A 27,480-nucleotide genomic window follows, 5' to 3' on the forward strand; every position below is an offset into this window, starting at 1 on the left:
CCAACTTTTTTGGAGCATGTTGCAATCATCTGATTTGAAATTACTGTACATTTTCAAACAACAATGAAATTCACAATGACAAATCATACAAGTGCAATTTAGCAAAGGGTGAATTTAAATGACAAATCACCGCTTTTTGTTTTTATTAGCATTTTTCATACTGTCCCATCTTTTCGGAATGGGGGATGTACATAATATTATTTTAGAAATGTGGAAATTTAATCTGACTTTCTGTAATCTGATTTAAATATTTGAACTTGTTTTTTTAATCTTTAAGTAAATGCAGTCAATTGAAGTCAGAAGTTTGCACACACTTAGGTTGAAGTCATTAAAACTCATTTTTTTCAACCAATCCACAGACTGAAAAACACCATTGACGAGATGCGGCGGGTGTGCAAACTTAATCGTACAGCTGTGTTTGAGCGTTTTTAACAACCAATCGGACACGTCTGTGAAGGCTCGCTCCTCGCTAGGGGAAGGGGAGGCGACATCTTCCGTGACCCAAGCACCTGATGATTTGAGGGATAAAGCATCATCCCCAGTGTCACCAAACGTAATGACCATGCACTCCAAAAGAGTGCCGGAGCTCATCACATGCATATTGCACAGGAGAGGACACTCTATCTGATGCTACGGGGGCTCGCGTCACCACAAAGTCCTCATCCGAAGCATCCATCTCTACCTCGCGGTCCCGACGTGTCTCCCTGAGTGAACCAGCGGGATCTAACAGAAAGATGTCCTCAGTCTTGAAGGAAGGACATTATGAAGAAATGGTGTTGGTGCACCTGCTTATATAGGCCAACTGTGCGCCTAAAGGGCAGAGTTTAAATAATATTGGCAATCACGGGATTGGCTCTATGTACAAAGGTTTCGTCGGGTAAGAAATTCAATGTGTAGCCTAAGTTAAATAAATCGCTAGGAACTTCTGTTATTTTTGCCTTTCTACTTCTGTGTGGAACATAGGAGGATTGCACCCAACACACCCACTGGCAGTGTGTTGCCAACACTGTGTTTTGTGCCACTAAACATATTTATAAAAAAAAAAAAAGCATGCAAATAGAGACTTCGATTCTGCACAGGAAGTGTACAATGACACATGATTTCCTCTAGCTGGAGATTGAGAGCTAAAGCACAAGTGTCTTTTAGACCACATCCTGTTGAACATTTTGAGATGCGATGTACCATGAAAACAAGAATTCTTTGCTCAATGCACAGTGCAAAAAAGGTTTAAAAAAACTTTTATGATTATGTCAATAGTAAACACATTTTGTTACACAAAAATAACAAAAACAGTGCAACATAAGTGGCAGTTATTGTTCTAGTGCTTTTATCTTTTTTAGAATTATTGTACATGTTCTCACCTCAAGGTGGGACACATGTGAGAAGTCGCTATGGTTAAAACATATGAAACTCATACATAGCACTAGCCTGCCCATTTAGTTTTTCACCCCATCTAGTCATGCAGCTGCACCTAAATTAAAATCTCAGAACTTCATTGCACGTGTGCTATTTTAGTTTGGAGATTTAGATTAACCTTGAGTTAAAATGTTCATACATTTCAGAGAAAAAAACAACTGTGGTAACTCAATGTTGTTCTTTGAAAAAATAACCAAGAAATGTACACACCTCGCTTACAGTAGATATCACTGACACTGCTAAACCAATGGGTTTTCATATCAAAAATTAGCCTGAAACACATTTTATTTGCATCTCTGCTGTGCTGTAAAATCTACGACTGATTGTGACAAGACTCCAAGAAATAAAAACAACTAGTAGAACTACATATGAGTAAATGTTGTTTATTATAAAGTACAGATTAAGTTTGCACTTACGTTTAAATTAACTGGGTAATTAGATCATTTACAACATATACAGCAAGTAAAGCATAACATAAAAAATAAATCACAGAGAAGGATGAGTCATACCTGAACTGTCATCCCTGATTGTAGTGCCCATGATTAAAGACTTAGAGAGAGAAAAATACAAAAAAACACCACCATCTAGACCGATCCACATCACATCAATCTTCTCGATTTTTCATGTTCAATCAAAAAGGAATGAAGCACAATTATACATCAATGGAAGAAGTGAGATCAACACGTCTCACAAAAACATTTAACAAATCCAGGTCATATTTATCCCCCCCAAAAATAATAAAATAAATTGAATTTAGCCTAAATGACGCTTGTTTTTTATTTATTTATTTTGATCATGACAATTAAGCACCCAGCTCAATTACATTAACTGTAATGAGAGTACGCTTTTGCATTACAGTATAGGAATCTAATGAGAATCACTTAGTAAAGTTACCGGACGCATAACAGTAGTGAGCAATTGCTGGGGAAAGTGTGCTCTATCACCACAATGCTAAAAATGGCAATGGTCCTTATGCAAAATAGAATTTCTCATTTCTTTTGGGGGTGAAATGTGACCTGAACTTGCTTTCATAAGAATCACCTTAAGAGATCTGCATCTGACAGTCAGCTCTATTACTCTATGAGATAATGTTTCTTTTTCTATATTGATAGCTCACAAATGCCTTCAACAAAAAATTAGTTTCTAACACATACACACGGATCTACTCACAAAACTCTAAGCACATCCAAAATGAACGCTACATTTTTAAGTCAAGAAATGGAAGAGAGGAACTATTTATGGCAGCTTAACCAAAGAACAGTGCTGGTCAATGAATATTAATATGCACCATCAAGCTTTAGTGAAAAAGGTATCAATTCAGCATGTTGGATTATTATATTTTCCTGAAGGAGTCTAATTTCATTAAGTAGATGCATACATAAATGCTGTCTTAATACATGCTACAAGAGAGCATTAAGTCTGTTTCTCATTAGTTTGCATGTTTATGCAAATGCTGACCCAACCAAATGCAGACAAGTATAGTTAGCAGAAGTCAGTACCTGACAGCCCTATTAAAAGCACAAAAATAAGCAGCATTTATGATATCAAATGTCAGTGCTTTTAAAGTGTTCCAATAATGCTCAAAGCTAAATCGCTTCTTTGTATCGCTTTGCCACATAAATGTAACTACACTTCCCATAATCCCTCAGTGAAGCTTTCTGAATCTGAGTAAAGCTATGTGTTCTCGTATTTTTGTAGTTGTCTTCACACTTCTCCGTCCTCAATGCGGGTGAATTGTCTTTCCAGTACATCAATCCTGTGGCCTTGAGCCAGAACCAGGGCACGCAGAGCTCGCACCTCCGTTAAAATATCAGAAAGTTGGTCATCCTGTGCAGGAGAGAAAAGTAAACATATAAAGTTAATATTAACATTTAGGTTGAACTTAAACAGGCAGATATACACTACTGGTCAAAAGTTTTGATCTGAAGGTGTATGCTTAAATGTTTGAAATTAGTTTTGTAGACAAAAATATCACTGTGCCACCATATTCATTTATTTCATTATAAAACTACATTTTAAATAATAATAATAATAATTAAAAAAGTTTTTGAAATTGATGACTTGGACCAAATAATAAAGAAAAGCAGCCAATAAGTGCCCAATATCGATGCAAACTCATTCAATACTGTTTAAAAGGAATGTCAGGATGATACCTCAAGAAGTTGTTTGAGTAGTGTTGATTTACATCAAGGTAGTGTATATAGATAAAGAACAGCAAATTTAGCCCGACAACGCTTGCAAAACTCATCTGCATGCTGCTAGGGTGCTCTGGCTTTTTGGTTACTGAGGTTTATTGAGTAGATGTTTTGCACAATGATATCCTGGCCCAGGTCAAATGAACCCATCCTCAAGAGTCTATGATTTTCTGGTCTATAGATTGATATTTTTATCCTTTTAAATGCAAATGGATGAAATTGATCTTCCAGGAAAAACTCATTGAAATGTTATAGCACACCATTCTGCAATGAGCTGCAAGATTTGAGGTATCATTCATTTTCATTGTCATACCTGAAATGACATGCAGAATGTATTGTAGTTGTATGCCGAAGTCATGCATAGTGGTCGAGTTGAAATGACATAGCTGCATTCAATCCCTTTAAGTTGACACTACTTCATAATAACTTACAGGAAGTAGCTTAAAGAGCAACTAAAACCTTGAAAACCAATATGACAATGACATGCCAAGTACTTGTTGAATGTCTATTCAATCCTTCTATAAAACAAAACACCACCAGGTAAAAATAAGATTCAAGGAACAGTTTAACTGTACAATTGTTTTTACAGTATAAATAAGGATTTTTTGTAAGTAGCTAATTATGATTTAACATGCATCCACTAAATTGGACATTATGCATCAGAAATATTATTTTGGCCAAGAAAAGGTCTATTGTTTTAGGTCAAGTCACTATATATATCAGCTCAAAGATCAAATCTAAAACTTTAAATACTGCAGTTAATGTTGTTACATCCATAGCACAAAATATAGATGTAGTCTTTAGTACCCATTTAGGATTGTACTGTATGTAGTATACTGAATATTGTTCATTATCACATTACAACTGGTTTTCCCATAAATAACTGTTCTGTTCATTACTCTCATAATATTTATCACTTAAATGCACGCTGTCACTTTAAGTGGATACATTAATATCTTTCTGAAAAATCAATGTGATACAAAATAAATTATTTTAGTGGATTTTTCTGTCCCTGAAGAAACAACTACACTAGACGGGTAAACTTTGATGTTGGCCTGACAAATCCTTGTCTGAATGTTTAACAGTTGGGAGTAAAAAAAACTAAAAAAGTTTGAAGGTAACAGATAGACAGATGGATGGCAAGTAAGAGCTATTAGAGAGCAGATTAAAGGCCTCGTTTACATTTGAATTTTGAATTTTTGGACATTTGGAATTTGAAAAGTCTTGGTCCATTTGAACATTCTGTTAATGTAGATCTGTGGGTTTTGGAGATTTAAAAAAAATTGTAAATATGTTAACAGTTAGAGTTTGAATAGTCTTGGTCACTTTGAACATTCCTTTGATTCGTCCTTCGCCACCTGGATTGAGGTGAGTCACTAAGCCACCATGAGGACCTAGATCGCATTGGGAATTGGGCATTCCACATTGGGGAGAAAAACAAATTAAAATAATTATAAATAAATTCTCATCAGAAAGTTATACCAGCTCGAGGCAGAATACCCTGAAGGTCTGAGACCAGTTTGGTGGACGTAGCATGAAAGCTCAGAAATTTTGGTTTAGGGACTTTGAAAAAACTTTAAACCCTGTCTGTAGATTAACAGCATGTTGGATGGATAATAAAATAAAATCCTGATCCAGTAGGTCATAATTTATGCATGAAAGGGATAACACTCTGGGTGAGAGCAATTGCCTTATCAAGCACCACTAATAAATATAATTTGTAGTAATGGTACAGGTACAAAAGAAGCTGAAATTTGAGGCCTCTTTGCACATTTTCTTTTTTTGCAACTAATGTATGAAGTTCATCCAGCAATATCAAGTAAAGGAAAACCATTTCACCAACAGTTAACAACAAATTCTCGCTCACCTCTTTCTTCACTCTCTCGTTCCCTCCATCCATTTCCCTCCCTCCTCGTCCATGGCCCACCGCCTCACTCTCCATCGCCACTGCCACAGGGTTTGCTGGTGCAGTCGTGCTGCTGGGACTAGTGTTGGTCTGAGAAAGCAGTTTGGGTAGACCCCTGAGCGTGCCGCATTTGGATGGAGGGGCTGTGTAGCCTCCGCTAAGAGAAATGAGGGTCGGAGGAGCATCCTGACCTGCTATCCAATCTTCTGCCAGCAGAGCAGGCTCTAATCCCGCTGTATCCGGGTACAGATCCCCTTGAAACAGGTCAGACTGATTTTGGTGGGAAAGAAGATAAAGTGATTTTGATGGAATTTAGGAGGAGAGCATCATCAGATTTTTTGCTATTGAACAATGTGGGCTGATTTGTCAAGGGACAGTTTAAATTGTATTTTTACTTCCTCTTTCCTAGATGACACAAAGCTTCTGAAAATCACAAAGCTGTGATTTAACTGGAGAATTAACAAGAATTGCATAAAAAAAACCAGAAAATTGCTAATTATAGCAAATATGCTTATGGTTCCTGTTTTATTTTGGGTTGACTTGAGGTCTCGCTATCAAACAATTATTCAGCTCTAAGGGCAAAACATTTGCGCATGGTATATCAGCACAAACATCTGTCTTTCTCACTAGCCATCGGCAATCTAGTTTAAGCAGACGCAAGCAGCGCTGATTAAGCTAATTATAATACATTCTTATAATTATGGAATATAGACTTTGTGCTATTTATTCTCAATCTATTTAGTTGGTTTCAAGAGATTTCCAAAGAATCTCAGAACCAAGTTTAACCCAAAGTTCATGTAAATGACAACATAGAATTACTAAACAATACAAAGTAGCACGATTTATTTGTTGAGACCTAAGTATAAGTTCCCCAATAAATTTCCTTTCTGACTCACTGTACACACACAGAAACAAGCCTGCGTGAACAAACTGTTGCTTTGATCTGTTGACTGAACATACCTTACGAGGCACAGTCATAGAAATGGGCTCAACCTTCCTCTCATGCAGCTTATAGAACCTGTTGAAATAAGATGATTTTAAACAAAAAGTGAACAGGGCTTATTGAATTAAAACAGGTTGATGAATGATATTTCAAAAAATGTTCTGGGTTCAAAACAAGAATCTGTGGTATGCTGTCAATTACCACTGAAAATTATTTTGACATCCCTCAGTCAAAAACAACAGTCTGGTTCCAGAAGTGAAAATTCCATTCATATTCTACACAGGCGACTTGATTTGTTTTAACAATAATTTATAAACCTTTACAGACCTACAGTGAGCTCAAAGTGTTTAATAGCGCAATTTCTGGTGAAGGACTACACAGCCCATTATTCTAAAGGGAAACGATCCACCAATCAGAGAATCACGACAAACAAAGTGCGCCAAAAGAGCTCTGTAGTGACCGCTCACTCCCTTGTAGGGTTGGGTATCGAGAACCGGTTCCATTTTAGAACCAGTTTCAAATTTCCAAGAAATTTGGATTGGATAAGATACGCGCATTTCGATTCCTCACTTCGGTTCCTAACTTTATTAATCATGCTCGCGAGGTGAACAGCAGTGAGCATTTTACAGTCGTATTGATCTCCCGGGACCTAATTTCATTACGCACAAGCGCAGTTCATTACATTCGGCACCATGGCTGAGTCTGACCGCTGCAAACGCTCCAAAGTTTGGTTAAGCCAAGCTAAAATTTATAACAACACCGCAAAATGCAGTAAAAGGATTTTGTGCAAGGGAGGAAGCACCTCCAATATGATGAAGCATTTACTTCAACACAGCGTGAATCTAAAAGGAATGTACCGTTTTTGCCGCACCAGATACAGCTAATATTAGCAGTAGCATCTCACCCTCAGGTACAAAACACAGATGAGCAGACAGTCGCATGCTCAGTTTTTCACAGCAAAATCAATGGACTTAAGCCTTGTTTGATATTCTCATGTGTCTCATAGCACATCAGAATCAGAGCTAGCTAACAGAACATTATATTCCATGTAACTGTCCATTACATATTTTGTTACATTCTATTTTTTGTGTTAAGTTTTGGTTTGTAATTGTTTTTTCTTGAAGTTTTTCTCTTTTTCTCCAAAAAATTATTGGAATCGGAACCAAGATTCGATAAGAACCAGATTTGATAACCAGAATCGGATTCAATAAAATTGAAATGATACACAACCCTACTCCCTTGACGCAATCAAGTCGTTCTCTCCCAACACTCTCAAAACTACTTATTTAATTGTAAATATCTGAATATTTTGCTAGAAACTTAAAATATGTTGTTTATATACTTAGAAAAGTATAAAACTATTGATTTAAAAGGTGTTGATGCTATCATTTTTATTGTTTTATTTGTTGACATCACTTGCAATGCTTCATGGGATTGTAGTCCATTCCCTCATGAAAGACGGCAAGTACACATTCTTGTACCTTTGTCTTTTTGTTCATTTTTCACATACATTTTTGCTTCAAATCAAAGTTTGTAATGTAGTAATTCACCTCTTAGCTGAATGTTTTTGTTCATGGCTTTTAACTCTTTTATGAATACTTTAATAAAATCCTTTTGGGAAAAGTGAGAGGGAAATCCAAGGAAAACTTCCGGAACCAAGGCGGCTGAAAAAGTGCACAGGCACTGTTGCGCTCTACAGACATTTTATGTGCATTACAGTAAACATGCCTTTTACAACTGAGGAACAAAATGATTACTGTGGTAATCTGTCAGTGCAGCTTAACTTGTTTTGAACCCACAATCTTCCCTTAATTCAGGCAGCCAAATCTTTAATTTCTAGGTTAAATATATTAGTGCAGGAGTTGTTTTAATTTCAGTTCAAATGTTAAACTGAAACAGAAATGGTCTTGCACAGAATTTAACACAAGCTTACTTTCTCATTGAGGCTACCAAACATTCTCAATTAAAGAAAGAAATGCCACTTCCTTTAGAAAGACATGTTTTGGAGAGGAACCTCATGCATTCTATATAATGACAATTTGTCCATTTTTATATATCTTTGTCAAATACACTAACCAGAAAACCTGTTAGGTAGAGCAAACAACTTTGGCACTTAATATAGTCCTGGAGTTGAAAGAATCAGTGATTGTCTAACAATGACAAATATGATTTCACTCATACAATACAATTGTTCAATTCCACACCTTGCTATTTCACATTTGTTAACATCCACTCCTCGTTTGCTGAGGAAACCTGCACCTCTCTGTGGCTCCTTACTGCTGTACAGACTTAGGAAGTGAACATACGGTGACTCATCTGTCACCTCAAAGTAACGAATGGTACAATCGCCCTGTGAGACAGATTGTGACAGATGAAGGAAAAGCATTGAGGACAACTGCCTGTTAAATTCCTTTCTAAATACCTGGATATCAATTATGTACAATACAATATTGTATGGTATGAAACTATGCTGTGAACATGAATAGAGCTTTATGAAATCCACCTAAACTAATGCATTGGAATACAATGTATCAAATATGGGGAAAAAATAGGGTAATCATTAAGTAGCATAGTATTACCCTTTGATGCCATCACTGTACCATGTTACTTCTACAGTACTTTTTAGTGAAGGTCATGTGCCATAACATTCAACATTTTGAGTGTTATTGCATTAATACATAACCAAACTTTCTGGAATATTGTCAGATGAGGCTGATCATTATCCCAGGCATGGGCATAACAATGTTTCTTGCATTCCTATGCAGACTCTTCTCACGTAATTTACACTTATCCATTTGGTAAGTAGCTGTGTACATTCACATTTATGCATTTGGCAGATGCTTTTATCCAAAGCGACTTACAGTGTACTTAATACAGGGACAATCCCCCCGGAGCAACCTGGATATAAGTACCTTGCTCAAGGACACAATGGTGGTGGCTGTGGGGATCGAACCAGCGACCTTCTGATTAACAGTTATGTGCTTTAGCCCACTACGCCACCACCAATCCATGTGTAATAAACAAATAGTGTACATAGTGTCAGCTGCTCATTCTTACAAAATAAATGCAATTCTGACCAGCTGACCTTGCATACATATGTGTTCATGCATGTAGGGAAAACTACCCTAGGTACTGATTGTGCTGGACGAGTTTTCTGTAAACAGTACATGTTCCTGTGTAAGTGTATATAGCTGTTAGGGTTGTGGGAGAAACTTTTTGTCCAGTAGTTAAAGGTGATAGTGTATAGCTGGGTAATCTTACCTTCCCACACAAGTAAACCATGTTGGTGTCTGGGTCATAGAATGGAATTAGAACTCCGTTACTGGTGTCCATTTCCTGAGTCACCATTGGCTCTGAGAGATCTCTCTAAAATACACAGAAAGAGACAGTATCGACTTACAAACCTACAAGTACTCAATATTTGCAACAGACATGCAACATCTACATTTTATTCATATAAGATAGAAATATCAGAAAGGTTCTGAATGAAGAAATAGTTCACCAAAATTTCTCTCATCAACCGCTCACTACAATTGCAGTGAGAAGATTATAATCTCATAATGCTATTCTGAGATGGGGGTTGGCGCTTCTGGTTGGTGTTTGGCACGAAGGAGACCTACACAATAGTAGGCACATGGTTTTAATGTTGTGGCTGATTGGTGTGTATATATATATATATATATATAAAATAGTCTTTCTTAACTGTGAATAGATGGCCCGGTCACAAATCCCAGATGCAGTTTATTGTGGAACTCCAATTCCAAATAATAATAACCAGAAAAAGACTCCTACTTTTAATTATAAACAAGCCCGAGATACACAGCGAGCTCATATCATCAACAGAAAGGATGAAATGTGGCACGAGACACATTGGTGCTCTAAATATGTATTCAATAACTCACAAGATGATATCTGAAGAAACCACATATGAAAGCACACATCCCAACTCTTGCCGATGGTGACTAGATTTTTAATTATTGTCGCAATCACTTATTTTTGGTCGCATTCTGGAGCTCTGTATAATTGTTTTAAACCAGTTAAGAACAAGAAATAAGAATAAAAGTAAATAAAATACATTTAAAAAAGTAAATTTATGAAAAATTCATAAAACAGAAATCGAATACAGAAATGAAATTATTCAGTGCAAGTTTGATTATGGGTTCTAGAGATATTTTACAACTCTTAGAATTTAGGGGGCCTGGGTAGCTCAGCAAGTAAAGATGCTGACTACCACACCTGGAGTCACAAGTTTGAATCCAGGGCATGCTGAGTGACTCCAGTTAGGCTTCCAAAGCAACCAAATTGGTCTGGTTGCTAGGGAGGGTAGAGTCACATTGGGGTAACCTCCTCGTAGTCGCTATAATGTGGTTCTCGCTCTCAGCGGGGTGCGTGGTGAGTTGTGGGTTGATGCCGAACAGAATAGTCTCCACACGTGCTAGGTCTCCGTGGTAATAAGCTCAACAAGCCACGTGATAAAATGCGCAGATTGACGTCTCAGATGTGGAGGCAACTGAGATTCGTCCTCCACCACCCGAGTCACAACGCCACCACAAGGACTTTGAGTGCATTGGGAATTGGGCATCCCAAATTGAGGAAAATTATTTTTTTAATAGTAATTTTTCATGTTATTAATGTCCTGACTATACATTGTGATCAGTTGAATGCCACTTTGGTGAATAAAAGTACATTATTCCAAACTTTTGGCTGCCAGTGTGTGTGTATATATATATATATATATACACAAAATATATGTTCACTTGTGTTCTACAAAAGAAAGTCATACCCATCTGAGATGGTATGTGTGTAAGTAAATAATGAGAGAATTTTCATTTTTGGGTGAACTATCCCTTTAACAGTGTTGACTTGAGGGGTCTCAAACTACCATCTGTGATAGTTTCATACCGCTCCTCAAGTGATAACAGATTATTCTTAAATCCAGCTCCCAAATCAATATCTATCAATGCCTTATTTTATAAATTTGTTTACATTTATGTCATATGCCATATTAATGTAAACGAGGAACTGTAACCTACAAAGTTTATTTTGTGTATTGCGGTTGTAAAAACCTAAATTTTTTGTTGTTGCTCAACTTTTCTAGGGAGAACACCACCTGGCTAGTGGGCTAAACACACCGGCTTTAAAAATGACTTGAACACACTGCCATGGATGAAATTATGTTATGTATAAGTACACTCACCTAAAGGATTATTAGGAACACCATACTAATACTGTGTTTGACCCCCTTTCGCCTTCAGAACTGCCTTAATTCTACGTGGCATTGATTCAACAAGGTGCTGAAAGCATTCTTTAGAAATGTTGGCCCATATTGATAGGATAGCATCTTGCAGTTGATGGAGATTTGTGGGATGCACATCCAGGGCACGAAGCTCCCGTTCCACCACATCCCAAAGATGCTCTATTGGGTTGAGATCTGGTGACTGTGGGGGCCATTTTAGTACAGTGAACTCATTGTCATGTTCAAGAAACCAATTTGAAATGATTCGAGCTTTGTGACATGGTGCATTATCCTGCTGGAAGTAGCCATCAGAGGATGGGTACATGGTGGCCATAAAGGGATGGACATGGTCAGAAACAATGCTCAGGTAGGCCGTGGCATTTAAACGATGCCCAATTGGCACTAAGGGGTCTAAAGTGTGCCAAGAAAACATCCCCCACACCATTACACCACCACCACCACCAGCCTGCACAGTGGTAACAAGGCATGATGGATCCATGTTCTCATTCTGTTTACGCCAAATTCTGACTCTACCATCTGAATGTCTCAACAGAAATCGAGACTCATCAGACCAGGCAACATTTTTCCAGTCTTCAACTGTCCAATTTTGGTGAGCTCTTGCAAATTGTAGCCTCTTTTTCCTATTTGTAGTGGAGATGAGTGGTACCCGGTGGGGTCTTCTGCTGTTGAAGCCCATCCGTCTCAAGGTTGTGCGTGTTGTGGCTTCACAAATGCTTTGCTGCATACCTCGGTTGTAACGAGTGGTTATTTGAGGCAAAGTTGCTCTTCTATCAGCTTGAATCAGTCGGCCCATTCTCCTCTGACCTCTAGCATCAACAAGGCATTTTCGCCCACAGGACTGCCGCATACTGGATGTTTTTCCCTTTTCACACCATTCTTTGTAAACCCTAGAAATGGTTGTGCGTGAAAATCCCAGTAACTGAGCAGATTGTGAAATACTCAGACCGGCCCGTCTGGCACCAACAACCATGCCACGCTCAAAATTGCTTAAATCACCTTTCTTTCCCATTCTGACATTCAGTTTGGAGTTCAGGACATTGTCTTGACCAGGACCACACCCCTAAATGCATTGAAGCAACTGCCATGTGATTGGTTGATTAGATAATTGCATTAATGAGAAATTGAACAGGTGTTCCTAATAATCCTTTAGGTGAGTGTATACAGTACATGGTATCTGTTTGTAAACCCAGTATAAATGATCTATTAATATCAGTGGATGATAATGTCATTTATGTAATCCTATGTAGCTGATTTTGAAGCAACAGCTTCCAGCTGGATAATAATTAGGGCTGCCCCTGACCAAAGAATTTCCTTGTCGACTAGTAGGTGTTAATTTAAGCCATTAGTCGACTAGTCATCACATGTTTATGATATTAATTTAATTACTTAAATATATATAATTTGGGGGGCATCAGAAAATGGTTTAGGGCTGAGAAAGATTGTTATAAGTAACATTGCTAACACTGTTATACATTACAGAGAAATACTAAACCGTAATACTGAGCCTTTCAAATATACATTTTACACGAAGTGAGCCGCAGCGCAAAAGTGGTAATGATTCCACTATACACTATATAGAGAAATGCATCTCGGGATCGATGATGGACAGAGTGATCTCCAATAACTGATGCCTTTGACCATGTCAAGACCATATTTGGCTCATTTTCCCATTAATGTATTAAACTATTATTATGATTATTATTATTAGGCTATTATCATTATCAAATTAATATTACAAATCATTTGACCTTAGGCACACATACACGCACTTGAAGAAACACATTTTATTATATTATTAAGAACAGATGACAGAAAAGCATCTACATGTTGTTTGCACGGAGGTGTGCAGTCTCATGGAACAGGCGCATGTAAAAGGTTCTCACTCTTTCTTTGTTTACTTTCAAGAACAGTTTCATCTCTGAGTGCTTCAAATGACCTCAGACATCTCAGCTCAGGGGCTGCTTTGAGTTCAGTTCACTTTATTTCCACAGAGCAGTTTATTGTGAACGCAACTCTGCAGCCTATTCATCTGTGATTAAAACATAAAATAATACAAAAACACGCTCACCTCCAACCATGATTTATATTTCAGTGATTATTACCATCATTCTAATTATTATTTTTACATTTATAAATTGTTTTTATGTCTTTATTTGTTAATAATAGTAATTGTCCAACTGCATGTTTAGACAGACTTGCCTGACGGGAAATGGAAAGGAATATATATATATATATATATTTTTTTTATCACTTCATTGTTTTAAATGCTTTTTCGTTTCATTTGGAGTGCAATTTGAATTTAGAAATTTATTTGATTTCAGTTTTTCATTTTTTAAATACATTAATTTTCAATGCAAAATCCCTGAAGCAAGAACATTCACTGATCCCTCAGCTCAAGGATTGCCGATGTGTGTGTGTGTGTGTGTGTGTGTGTGTATATACATATATATATATATATATATATATATATATTGTGAAAGAGGGAACAAAATGAATGTATTCACACACGATGTATATTCCCAGACAACAAAATACCGACCGGCAGAGAATGCACAGACGACGTTATTTGCCAAAGAGATGTTGCCCTTCACAACTGTTGTAAAACCATCTTTCAAAAAGTTGAACAATTGAACACTTTTTAATTACACATAATTTTTAGTTAAAATATATAAAAAATTAAGTTCATAGTTAGAAATGAAGTTGTCTTGCTTTATTGACTTAACCCTAACAATGCTTAATGACAATTACCCCATAGTACCACCTAGAGTCCACCAGCGGTAATATCAGTGTTCATCAGTTTCCTGTGGAGTTTTTCTGCGACTAACTGACCAATGAAAACTTGGCCGACCAAGACTCTTTTCATTGACTAACATTTGGTCAACTATCAGGGGTCAGCCCTAATAATAATAGTCCATATGGATGGTTTTATGTCAGCTAGGATTATTAGTGAATATCTGATAACTGATGTAAGAGTACTGAAGCTTCCAATTTGAGGGAATATTTTCATAAAACAAAAGCGAAAATAAGTCTGTCCCCAAACATGGGCTCTTTCCAATCAAAGACAAAAAACTAAAAAATCTTCAAATAAATGAGACTCAAATTTTTTAAAGGGATAGCTCACCCAAAAATGAGAATTCTGTCATAATTTATTAGTTGCAAACTTGTATACCTTTTTTCTTCCATGGAACACAAAGGAGATTTTAGACAGGATGTTACAGTCAGATACCATTCACTTTAAATGCATGGAAAAAAGATGCAATGAAAGTGATTGGTGACTGAGGCTAATGTTCTGGCCAACATCTACTTTTGTGTTCCACAGAAGACAGAAGGTTATATAAGTTACATGGGAACAATGTGAATGTGAGGAAATTATGGTAGAATTTTAATTTTAGGTGAGCTATTTCTGTAACTAAATGTTTCAAAGTGGTGTTAAGCACTCAGAAAACATCAAGACATCTAGAAACACGTTGTAAAAGTGTTTATACTACTTTCATTTGCATGCTTAACATGCACCTGCTGTACACAAAAGGGATGTCTGAGATATCCATGTGTGGAGAAGAGACGAGTTAAGTGTAATGCTTACAGACTGGTACCTCCAGTTTTAGGAGTACAGATGATGTTAAAATAGGGTTAAGCCTAGAATGCATATGTGGGTCAAAAATTGCACAGCTGTCTACTTTCTCACTTTTGATCTCCAAGTATTTCTCAATTAAGGTGTCTTTGATTTTTATTTTTTTTATTTTTTTATTTAGTTGAATATTCGATTAATTATAAGATAATTTGCATCAGTACCCCTACAATGCATTTGTTGGTCCTATATATTGAGACGTTTAATATTTTACCACCAAATTTCTGTCATACAGCCTTTTTGTAAAAAATGGTAAATTTGGTTTTACAAAGAAAATCATCGAAATCTCACCTGGGTCTTTTTTTGACCCACATGTGCATTTAAGGGGGGTAAGGTTGCATACGTGTTCTACGGTTAAAAGAAAAATAAAGCAGTTCACTGATGACTCAAATAACACAATGGGGGTCTTAAGAGACCACACTATTTTCCTCTGAAAAATGCTCTCACCGTATCCCAAAGGGCGAGCTGTCTCTCACTCATGCGACTGAATCCGGTCGTAAGGATTTTCCCATCAGCCAGAAAGACGGCCCTCATTGGCCTGGTACCCTCATGGACCTTTTCCCGCACCTAAGTGTAACATCAAATGATTGCAAAAAGTAACAATGTGTACTATTTTGTTATCAAATGCAATGAAAGTCATACATTTTTGAACATGGAGTTAAGTATTCATTATTTCTCTATTCACACATATCTGTCATATCTGAATTTGAATTGAAGATATATATATATGAAACAAAAGATTGAGGAAACAGTAAGGAACAGGCTAACCTTTAGGACAGTTCCACGCCGGGGGTCAATGACACGCAAGGCTTTGTCTTTACAGGTGGTGCAAAGCGCACTTCCATCACGATTCCAGCTAACGCTGTATATCAGGTCTGGATGGGCCTCACTCAGCTGGTACACCAGCTCCCCGGTGCCCACATCCCACACACATAGAACATTATCACACCCTAGCACAGGGACAAATGAGATCATAGAGCAAACACAAGCCACAAGTGAGCAAAACAACACCAGGCCAATTTAAGAGCAAGGATTTGCATCTCAGATATTTACATACAAACAAATCCAAAGATGCCTGCCTTTGTGCTAGAATGTCAAGGATCTGCAAAGCCGTCATTGCTGCATGTGGAGATTTTTCATGAGAACTCTTTGAAGTAGTTTAAGAAGTTCTGATGATTTTTTTTCAAATTGTAATACCGGTAGTCATTATTCACATTATTAATGTCCTGACTCTACATTGTCATCAGTTGAATGCCAATTTGGTGAATAAAAGTACCAATTTCTTTCCATCAAAAATCTATACATTATTCCAAACGTTTGGCCACCAATATATATATATATATATATATATATATATATATATATATATATATATATATATACACATTTCTGTAGCAGGAGTCAAATAATGTTTATTTACATTTAAACGCCTTTCCTTTCAGCTTTAACACACATCATAAATGTCCACAAATTCATCAAACAACTCCAGCATCCAAAATTAGTGCTTGATAAAGATATAAAGCAGATTTAGGACACCAAAATAAGAGCAAAACAGAGTGCACCAGAAAAGACTTAATCCAACTTCAGCACGTTACGCAGGCAAAGCATATACACAGGAAGAGCTTACCTGCAGTCAACAGGATGTTGAGAGCAGAAGGATGCCAGGCTAGGATGCCCACTCGTTTACTGTGGCCCTCAAGAGTCACAACAGCTTCAGACATGGGTGTTGCAAGACCGCCATCAGGAATTTGCCAAATCTATTGATGCAGAAATACAATGCAAGTTAATGATTTCTAACCCAAAAGCTTCTGAGAAAAAGACAACAAAAGGCCTAATTCTGAACATAATGACTGTTTTCAGCTAAATTGACTGCTTGAAAAAGTTACAGAGATGCAATGTACTATATCATCTATCTATCCATCCATCCACCCATCCACTCACCCAGTCATTACAGCAAAATAAAGCCCAACAGGGTGATCAGCGTGATCTTGAATCACCCAGAGGGGGTTTATTTATTGTAATAACCAGCGAACGGTACATTATCCCACTTATGACACGGCTACTTATGAAATAAATAAATAAAATGGACATTAAATGTTGATTCGAATTGCAATTATTTTAATATGTGAGAAGATATAGACCCTGGAGTTATACAAGAGATATAAAACTTGTACGGTATAAAATTGCCTGGCTGGGACAATGGTCAATTTTGGACTTTAGCAGTCATTTTACAAAAATATTTTATTTTTCTGCAAAACGGACAGTTGTCGGAGCTTTGTGGCCCATGCAAGTGCACTCACATATTAGACTGATCACACTGTGAATTCAGCAACAGGAGGTCGAAAGTTCTTCTGCTGAAATCGGTCTGTAATTACCAAAATTCAAAGCAGTAGTGCACTGAAGCAGTGAATGAAGCTAGAAGTGTTGAGAGGTGAAACGTCCACTGGGTGGCACCAAAAACGAGTTGTACGAACAGTCCACAGGAATGGATAATTTATTAATCATACTCACTAGCCCAACACCCAACCCAAACCTAACTGACAGTGGAGTATTTTAGAGCTAAAAAACAAGCTCTGAATCACGCTCACCATTGTTTATGTGAATACGACTACTTTCTGCAGAACCTGAAGCCGTATCTCAGAGATTGTTTATGAGACGTGCTATGAGTAGCACCACAGGGAAAGATAAACATGTTTTAATTGACGCTACATTGTGCAAACCATTGTATATGCTTACACAACATGCTATCAGTAGCACCACAAGGAAAGGTGAACCCCCCCCACCCCTCAAAATAAAAAATAATGCAGTGATTGTGATACAGAATTGAGATTCCAGAGCAGTGAAAATGAGAATGTTTATATTACAGTAAATAAGTGTTTTGTTGAAGCGAATGATACAAACCTTCACAGTGCAGTCTTCTGAGGCACTGGCAATAACATTGTCATCATGTGGGCTCCACTGCACATCTAGCACTGGAGCGGCGTGACCGCACACAGTCGGGGTGTTTTGGTCCACTCTACCACTCTAGTCATAAAAACATTGTGAGTTCAACTGGTTATTTTTATAAAAGGAGAAGGCTAGACACCTCACTCATGCTGATTTTTGAGAATATGGAGAGTAATGACATCTTTTCATCTAACACAGAAAAACCTGCCAATTTCAATACTTGCTTACTGGAAGGCCCAGACAGAATATTCAGAATTCTTTAGGGGGAAAATCTACAGAATTCTAAATGGAAGGGATTTAAACAAGGTAAAATGGTGAATTAGCTGTATCAAATATATAAAAGAACATGCAAAGAACTACCGTAAATATCTAAAAACGAACATCCAAATTGACAAGAGTTACGACACAAAAACAAAATTGTTGTTAATTACAAACATAACAAATATTGCAGGTAAGCCAACCTTGGAAAGCGGCAACACAAGAAAGGATCCGCCCCCTCCAGCCTCAATGATGACAGCGATAAACTTCGGATTGGCAGCACACAGCGGACCATCCCATGTCACGCGTGACACTCTGACATCATCAAGGCAATGCTCAGCCTTCCATGCCTGGGCAAATACATGCCTGAACTTACTCTGTCTGACAACACCCCTCCTGAAGGACATGGCTATAGTGGGAGAAGTTTAAATATGTACAGTTAAGAGGTGTGACAATCAATCAACCAACCAATCAAAACAATCAATCATTCTCTCAGCAAAGATTAAGGGAACCCAAATGACTACGTAATAATGGTCAGAAGTTTTGTAATAGTATTTATAATAGCAATTGCAATCAATGGTGATAACATTCAGCAATAACACAGAAACAAGTACAATGTGCCCAAGTTAAATATAACCTGTAGAAGTTAGAACATCATATCTAAAAGGTCAACACAAATCCAGAGCCATATATAGAGAGAGTTGTGACAACTCCATTGACTCCAATGGAACGTTTTTTTACAGCAATGGCGGCTCGTGGAGCCTCTCAATAGTTCCCGGAAGTAGCAGCAAACACCGTAGAGATGCAGCAGAACAAACCGTTTGCGACGCACTTTTAAAAGGTGAGACGTTTAAAGAATAATATTATCTTATTCTGTATATTATCAGTACATCTAAATAAAAATAACTTGTAAATTAAAACCTTATAGTTGAGTATAACTCATTAAATTAGGAGATAAGAGATGTTATCGGATAACTAACAGATTAGGCAAGGATTGGAGCTGGATAAAGTTAGTAACGAACACCCTATTAATTGTAAAATCTTTGCAAATACCTCACACATTTTTTTGTTGTTGTAATTTGTATTTATATTTAGATTGCTCCTGCTGACTTGAGCCAACAATTTTTTTCTCCTCTCCATGTCAGTGGGGAAGCCATACATTCAGCACACCTTTCTCTGAGCTGATTGGAGCATCCCCATGCAGCACAGCAAACCATGGTGAAGACTATGCAACGACAACATGAAAGAAAGGACACATACAAAATGCTTGGCATGCTATTTAATTAATTAGAAATGTATTCATGAATTGCTGTAAATAGTTATTGCATTTATTTGAATAAAAATACAAAAAAAGTAATATCAGTAATATATTATTACAATTTAAAATAACTGTTTTCTATTTTAATGTATTTTAAAATGTAATTTACTCCTGTGATGCCAAGCTGAATTTTCAGCCTCATTACTTTTGAACGGCAGTTTATATACGAGTATGCTTAAGTTGTTTTAAAGCTGAATATAATGTGTATATGAATAAGTATTGTAAGAATTATACATTAGATATATAATATTTATAATACATAAATAATTATATGACTATATACAGAATTGTAAGAATTGTAAACAATAAGCTTCATTTCACTAAATTGTACATTTACGTAACTGCTGCTAATAGTTAATAGTTCATTGACCCATTGTGCGGTGCGAGCTGGAAATCACCTGTCACCAGCCTGTCTCTGTACTATCTGAAAAGTCATAAATATGACATTAGTTACCATGAGATTAGTGAAAACAATGAACATGAGGTAACATAAAAAGGCAACAGAAACCCTAGCCTGAAATAAGTTGAGGCAAATAACGGTAGCTGAACACTAATCCTCAAATATTAGCTGATTTGATCTTTAAAAAACAACATCGCTGTAACAACATACTCATGCTACATACATATGTCGGTGTGTTACATAAATATATAACATAAATGCATTTATTGACTACTAATTACCAGAAATCGCAGTTCTGTCACTCTACTCTAACAGTTTGGAATGACCGCAAAAGCACTTCCTGGAACTATCTGAAGTCTACGTGAATCACGTGACGATCAAGCATTTAGAACTTCCATTGTCGCAACTCTCCTTTATATGGCTCTGCATAAATCAAATGTATTTCCAAGGGAAACAACTAGAAATAAAGGGATAGGTGACTTCAACAGATAAGGAAAGTCGTTTCAGAGGCGACAAACACTTATGCTTTGGAATAACATGTGCTGATGAAACACAATTACAATGAGACCAGGAACTTTTATTTAGACAGTAAATAAAAAAGGAGATGTTCACAAAATTGCTGAAATGCAATCAAAACATCTTGGTTACAACTATTACCTTGGTTCCCTAAAAGGAGGGAAAGAGTTCCTGCATCAGTAGCTGACGCCATGGGAACTCCACCCAGGAGTGATGATCTCTGAATCCCATATATAATCACGCCAATCCCACTGGCAGATGGCACTTGACTTTCCGCCCCTTATGCGCGTCATTGCAGGCATATGCACCGGAGCACATTCCAGAATTTTTCGACTGAAGGGAGTCATTTCTCAATCCCTTTACAGCGAAAATTCAGTAGTGCTGCTGGCTATGCAGCATCTCGTTCCTCCCTTTCGGAGAACCAAGGTTACAGTCATAACCGAGACATTCCCTTTCAGTTAATTAACTTTGATGCTGCATCAGTAGCTGAATTGTATACCATAACACAATGCTACGGATTCACGTGCACTAGAAAAATGCCCACTAGCCAACACTAATTCTTTTTTTTTTTTAAATAACCTCACCTTCGTATTGACAAAGAGGCAGGAAGAGAAAGAACATTAAAATGGTTGTGTGTTAAAAAAATTACAACAATGCCACTAGTCAATCAGGGTAAATTATAACATTGTAAAGAAGCTACCCTTTGCAGTAAAAATGAGAAGATGGAGAAAACACCCAGGTCAAAGACATATTTCAACAATGACTTTAGTCAACAGGCTAGTGAACAGGCATTGACAAATCATTGACCTTTTGCAATCAAAATCTGGGAAGAGTGTTATCAAACATCCAAGATTTAAAACCTGGCAACAGTGTTAGGGGAAGCCCAGCCTGCTTCCAGACAGATATATTCTAGAGACAGTCCCTCTGCCCAAGCCCAGAAGGACTCCATGCTCCTGGTGGATTGGGCCTTAACACCATGAGGCAATTTGTATAAGCGAGTGGAATGGCATTAAGAACTCTGTGAGAAAGTCTTTGCTTGGAGGCAGCCAAACCATTTGCACAGCCTCCAAAGCAGACAATGATCAGATCTGACAGCCTTAACTGACACTTTTGTTCAATATACATGCACAATGCCCTCACAGGACAAAGCATGTGCAGATACTTAGCCTTGTCTGATTCAAACATAAGAGGGGAGAATGCCTGTAAGGTGACAACCTAAGCCTTGAAGGGAGTAGCCAACACTTTGGGCACATAACCTCCCTGGATTGAGGACTGCCTTCGACAAGCCTGGTATGAACTAAGCAAGAGTGTTTGACCGACAAGGCATGAAGGTTGGCAACCTGTTTGACTAATGCCAAAGCGAGTAGCAGCACAGACTTCAAAGAGTGTATGTATAAGATTAAAAAAAATGGCGACATTTGTAGGCATAGAGTGGCCTTTAGTAGGGGGCTCTAGCCTGTACTTTGGTGTTGAACGCTGGCTGCGACAACCCCTGACTGTGAGAATCCCAAATCCTCTGAACTGTCAGAGGATATAGTCTGTATACTCCTGGTCTCCCTGATGCTAGAGCAAGTCTGCCCTGCAGCTCAGGTGACCAGGGACATGTATAGCACGTATTGAGAGGAGAAAAGACTCACTCTAGAAGAACATTTTATGCATCAGAACCATCATTTGGTGTGAATGCAGTTCTGTTTGGTGATTTATGAGCCCTACATGTGCTGTCCACATGGACCAGAATGTAAAAGCCTTGCATGTCTGCCTGAAAAACTCTTAGAGCCAAGAGAAGTGCAAGGAGCTCTAGAGGATTTACGTGCCACATAATTTGCAGACCTTACTAGATGGGGAAGGACATACGACCGTTGACAGTGCATACCTGCAGAAATTGGACAACGTCCTTCACAACAACCTTGCATCTGACAACTAGGCCCAGTGAAACACTTCTTAGAGAATTGACTTAATGCTAGAATCTGTCAAAAGTGCTGACATGCTCAATGAGTCCATTTTCCTTACCCAAGAATAAAACCTGCTGACTGGTCACCAACACGCTATTTGCCCAATTGACTGCGCTTAGAGCAGCAATTATAGGTTTAGTTAACCCAAAAATGAATGTTCTCTAATGATTTACTCACCCTTATGCAATCTAAGATGTGTATGGCATGATTTCTTCTGCAAAACACAAATTAAGGTTTTTTGAAGAATATGTAAGCTCTGTAGATTACACTTCCTGCTAGGAACTGTAATTGAGCCTGAATTCATGATTGTGCCAAGAGATTGCAATAAGGTGTAGTGAATTTAAAAGAATATATTTTGGTCTGTCCTCAACCAAAACCAACGGAATCATTTCAGAAGACATTGATTAATCTACTGCAGTTGAATGGATTACTTTAATAATCCCTTTATCTGCGCTTTGGAGCTTCAAAGGTCTGGCCACCATTCACTTGTATTGAAATATAATGAGCTGAAATATTCTTCTAAAAATCTTAATTTGTGTTCTACAGAAGAGAGTCATCCACATCTGGGAAGGTATGAGGTTAAGTAAATTATAAGATCTTTTTAATTTTTGGGTGAACTATCCCTTTAAAGACCAGTAGGCCAGAGCCCTCCATCCTTCAAGCTAGAAATAACTAGCGGTCGACCGATGTGGGGTTTTTAATGGCAGATGCCGATGTACAGAGAGCAGGGTGGCCGATAGGCCGATAGAATGCCAATATATCACACAATTTAATATAGTAAATAACAAAATACAATAAATTGCTTATTTAGGACTATATATAATCAATTTCACACAAAACTAAAAAAATATATTGTATTTTAAATGGTAGATAGCAGTTTCTTCAGATTTCTATTTAGTACATGAAGAAAATATTAATATATTAGAAAGAAGGAAATAACAGTAGTTCAGCAACCATGGATGACATGTCCACATCATCAGTCACATTTTCTCCAAAAATACAGAATCAAACCAACTGTACATACAGTGCATAGTGAATAAGACATTAACTTATAGCACACGTGAAGCGCTTTTACCTTGGGCTGCATCCGAAGATTTATGCAACTGACTTGCTACCATGCTGCTTAATCAGTTAATGGCTTAACTGACAGCTGTTTTGAATGAATGGAACTCTTAAGGAAACTGGTCTCTGAACCTTATTTTCATCGTACCTCCGTATACCGCCTCCGGAGGCAACGTTTTCCTGGTTTTGGATGCAGCCTTCATTTTGCAATCACCTGCTCATGCGGATCCAGCATGAGCCTCAATCTCCTGACAGTTTAAATGGCCTTGATCGCCTGCTTGGATTGTTACGGAGTGACCATCATTATTTGTGAATGAGAGGAACTTTTGATCCTGAAGTTTTTGATTCTGGATGATAGAATACATGCTTCAGAGGAAGATATTAGATGAGCACTCGACTGGATTTTCGTGAGGTTCATGAATCACAACATATCTGCATATTTGCAAACGGTATTTCATACAAGTTTTATTGATATTTGCCTTTTATCATTAGAAAAGTTACAGGGAACTGTTGAAGAGAGACTGTTAGAATACGTGCTTTAGAGGTAAATAAAAATGGAAACGGGGAGAGTGAGAAAATTATTTAGGTGACACCGGAAAGTGGTGTTCTGTATGCTTTAGTCCCTGTTTTAAGGTCCTCGTACCATCAGGAAATCTTGCCTTGCCCAGATGGAGGTTTTCTGCTGGAACGAGAGCCAGACAGCACAATTCTGTGTTTTGGCCATGGCCGGCTCAGTTTACGCCTTCTGGGGGAGAACTAAAACCTCAGGAGCACTCCGGTTAATGGGACGCTGCCCAGAAGAGGACCGTGAGCAAACCGACTGCACCACAACACCACCTCGCCTTGACAGGTTGTACTTGTAGGCAACCAATTGCTTCCTGGACTACTGGTACTTCTCTGTGACTGCACTCATGACATCACCAAAGAGTCCCTGCAGCGACACCATGCAACTGAGGAAAAAGGGCTTGTCTTTGTCTTGTATCTCTGACATGTGCAGCCTGAGGTGATGCTCAAAAGACACCTGGAGCGCCAACTCCATGGCATGGCTCAGCTCTTTGAAAGTCTCGGGGTCTGGGCCGCTTTAGTCCTTTTCCTTTAACAACACAGTCATGGTTTGCAGGGCTGAACAAGCCTGGCCCACCAAAGCCTTTTTTCTCATCCGAGTGTACAATTTGAAACATATTTTTCAAAAGTATTATTATTTTCATTAGTGGTAATTTTTAGTGAGAGCCCCTCTTGTTCTTGTTCAACTCTAGAAGCCTCCAAGCTCTCACATGTGTGTATGTTACTAAGCAGGGATGAACGTCACACAGCTCAAGTCAGAAACCACAACCCATCAACATTTAAAGTCCAGTGTTCGGTTACCTTCCATTACACATTCATATTCTAATGAGACATTTTGACTGGGAAATATCACTACATGGTTTTGGACAAACTCAACACTCCTCTCAACACAAAATATAGGAGCTTTTAATCTAAAGTAACAAAAACTTAAGGTTGTTCCAAACAGTAAACACTGTAAACATGTCACTATTACTAGCTTACAACTTTGTTAATCCTAAACATGTGACATGGTGTGAGCTTTGATCTAAAGAGAGCATGCTTTGCTTAAATATTATTTCAGAGGAGTCCTCTGAACGAAACATTCCAATACATCTCCCACTCGAATTTTTGGTAAATGCAAAATAATTTAAAATAAATGTAATATTCAATATTAATTACGCTTAAAATATGCAATATACACATTAAAATACGAAATATGCAAATACATGTATATTTAGGTAGGTAAAACCACAGTGTCTGCGACCACTGCGGAAAAATAGCTGTGTGATATTTATAAGCATACATGAAAAAACCATTATCTTGTATCGAGCTGGCATAAACGCAAAAGGCGGATGACGAAACGCGTTCTAGAATGGTTCTTTACCTGTTTGTGGTTTTCCTTCTTCCTTTTCTTCCCTTTTTCTTTCTCAGAACTACTCAAATAAATCAAACGATTCGGCATAAAACAAATTATAATACAAAATAAAAATAAAATTACAAATTAGCTTTATAAATAAAACTATTCCTTGCAGTGTGTTGTTTTCGCCGGAATATTTTGCATGGTCTGGTGGAACAATTAAATCTAGTCAATCTTAGCACTGACGGAGAAACTAATCCACATCATCACGCCAAATTTGACCCTATTGTATTTTTTTACAGATGCAAATGACTATTGCACAAAAATGTACAGTAAAGACTGTATGGTACTGGAATTAACCGGGAAAGGCGTCGACGCCGATGGAGGAGGAAAGATGATGGGTGTTCAAATATCTAAACGAATGTGCCTAGAATTAAAACCAGCGATGTGTGAAGCTCGCCATGGTAAGGAGTAAACAAAATGGACGGTGATGCACTGTTCTGGTGTAATAAAAGTTCATTCCTGTGCTCTTTGAGATCATTTTAAAATGTATAATTAATTATTTAATTAACTATTCGGTAGAATATGGTCAAATAAAATTAAGATCTAGGCCTAAAACGTGTTTTTATTTGCAAAATTATAAACTTACTATGACGGAAACTAATTAGTTGTGATTACCGTTTTCTCATTATGCTTAAAGAAACATAAAAATAAAAAACTTACACGCACACACACACACACCATCCGCTATCAGTGTTAAAATGGCAAATTTACCACAAATGAATACATGTTAGTGAGAGAAAACAATACTAAATTAATAATTATAAATACCACAACTTGTCTAGAGGACTGACATGGCACCAAATTAAAATTTGGAATGACCCAAATGTATGTAGGCAGGAGGGGGACAATGAATTAATGGCAAACTTTTATACAGGCTATCAAAGTCCATAAAAAAAAAAAAATCATAGTATTTAACAAAAACATAGTTACTGTTATTGTACATAGTCCAGTTATTGTTAATACTGCAAAACCATAATGTAGTAGCCTATCAATAACTGTGGTGGAAATGTCTAGGTTACTGTTGTAACCTCTATTCCCTGATGGAGGGAACAAGATGTTGTGTCGAATAAAGCGACACTAGGGGTCTTTCTTGAAGGCCTCGGTTACCCCTGAACTTGAGAAAAGGCCAATGAGAAATTGGCAGACAGAATTGGCTTGTCCCCGGATATACGGGTATAAAAGGAGGTAATCATGCATCTGTCCATTCAAGTTTGCACTGAGGAGCCGAGAATAAGGTTCGGCCGTTATGGTGGCTCGGTACAGCGTCGTGGCCGGGGGGGACACAACATCTCGTTCCCTCCATCAGGGAATGGAGGTTACAACAGTAACCTATACATTCCCTGTCTGTCACTGACTGGACATTTTGGCGAATGAAGTGACACTAGGGTTCTCTATTCAATCATGCCATGCGCTGCACTGTGTACGTGAGCTGCTGATGCAGGTGCAGGTAGGCACTTGCATGCCAAAGCAGCAGGCTGCATCAGACTGCACGTACCCTTACCCAACGCCCCATAAAAACGTAATAAACTTTTTTAGGTTCCCGGTATCCCCAGAGGCGGGGGGGACAAGCGACATGCCAAGCATGGGAGAAAGCTGTGCCAGACGAGGCAGCGTCTATGACCGTCAGGAACGGAGAGATAGCGACCGCATCCAGGAAATACACAGAGGCAGAAAGGCATCTTTACAAAGATACATCCTGAAAAGGACGTTCAGAGCCTGC

At 37.8% G+C, this 27,480-nt stretch overlaps 1 protein-coding gene across 1 annotated transcript; it reads right to left on the minus strand.

The window, feature by feature from the left end:
- Positions 1-1,794: 1,794 nt before the first annotated feature.
- On the minus strand, positions 1,795-26,151 carry LOC127651428 (coronin-1B-like). Its single transcript, XM_052137250.1, has 11 exons — positions 25,725-26,151; positions 18,753-18,958; positions 18,247-18,369; positions 16,973-17,102; positions 16,114-16,295; positions 15,793-15,912; positions 9,722-9,826; positions 8,665-8,810; positions 6,478-6,535; positions 5,479-5,787; positions 1,795-3,243 (listed from the first exon to the last, which is right to left on the minus strand). The coding sequence occupies exons 2-11, from the start codon at positions 18,954-18,956 to the stop codon at positions 3,121-3,123; spliced, it is 1,500 nt and encodes a 499-aa protein (XP_051993210.1). The 5' UTR covers positions 18,957-18,958; positions 25,725-26,151; the 3' UTR covers positions 1,795-3,120.
- Between the last annotated feature and the right edge of the window lie 1,329 nt (positions 26,152-27,480).

The sequence above is a fragment of the Xyrauchen texanus genome, chromosome 1 (genome assembly GCF_025860055.1).
Source record: "Xyrauchen texanus isolate HMW12.3.18 chromosome 1, RBS_HiC_50CHRs, whole genome shotgun sequence".
Taxonomy (NCBI): Eukaryota; Metazoa; Chordata; class Actinopteri; order Cypriniformes; family Catostomidae; genus Xyrauchen; species Xyrauchen texanus.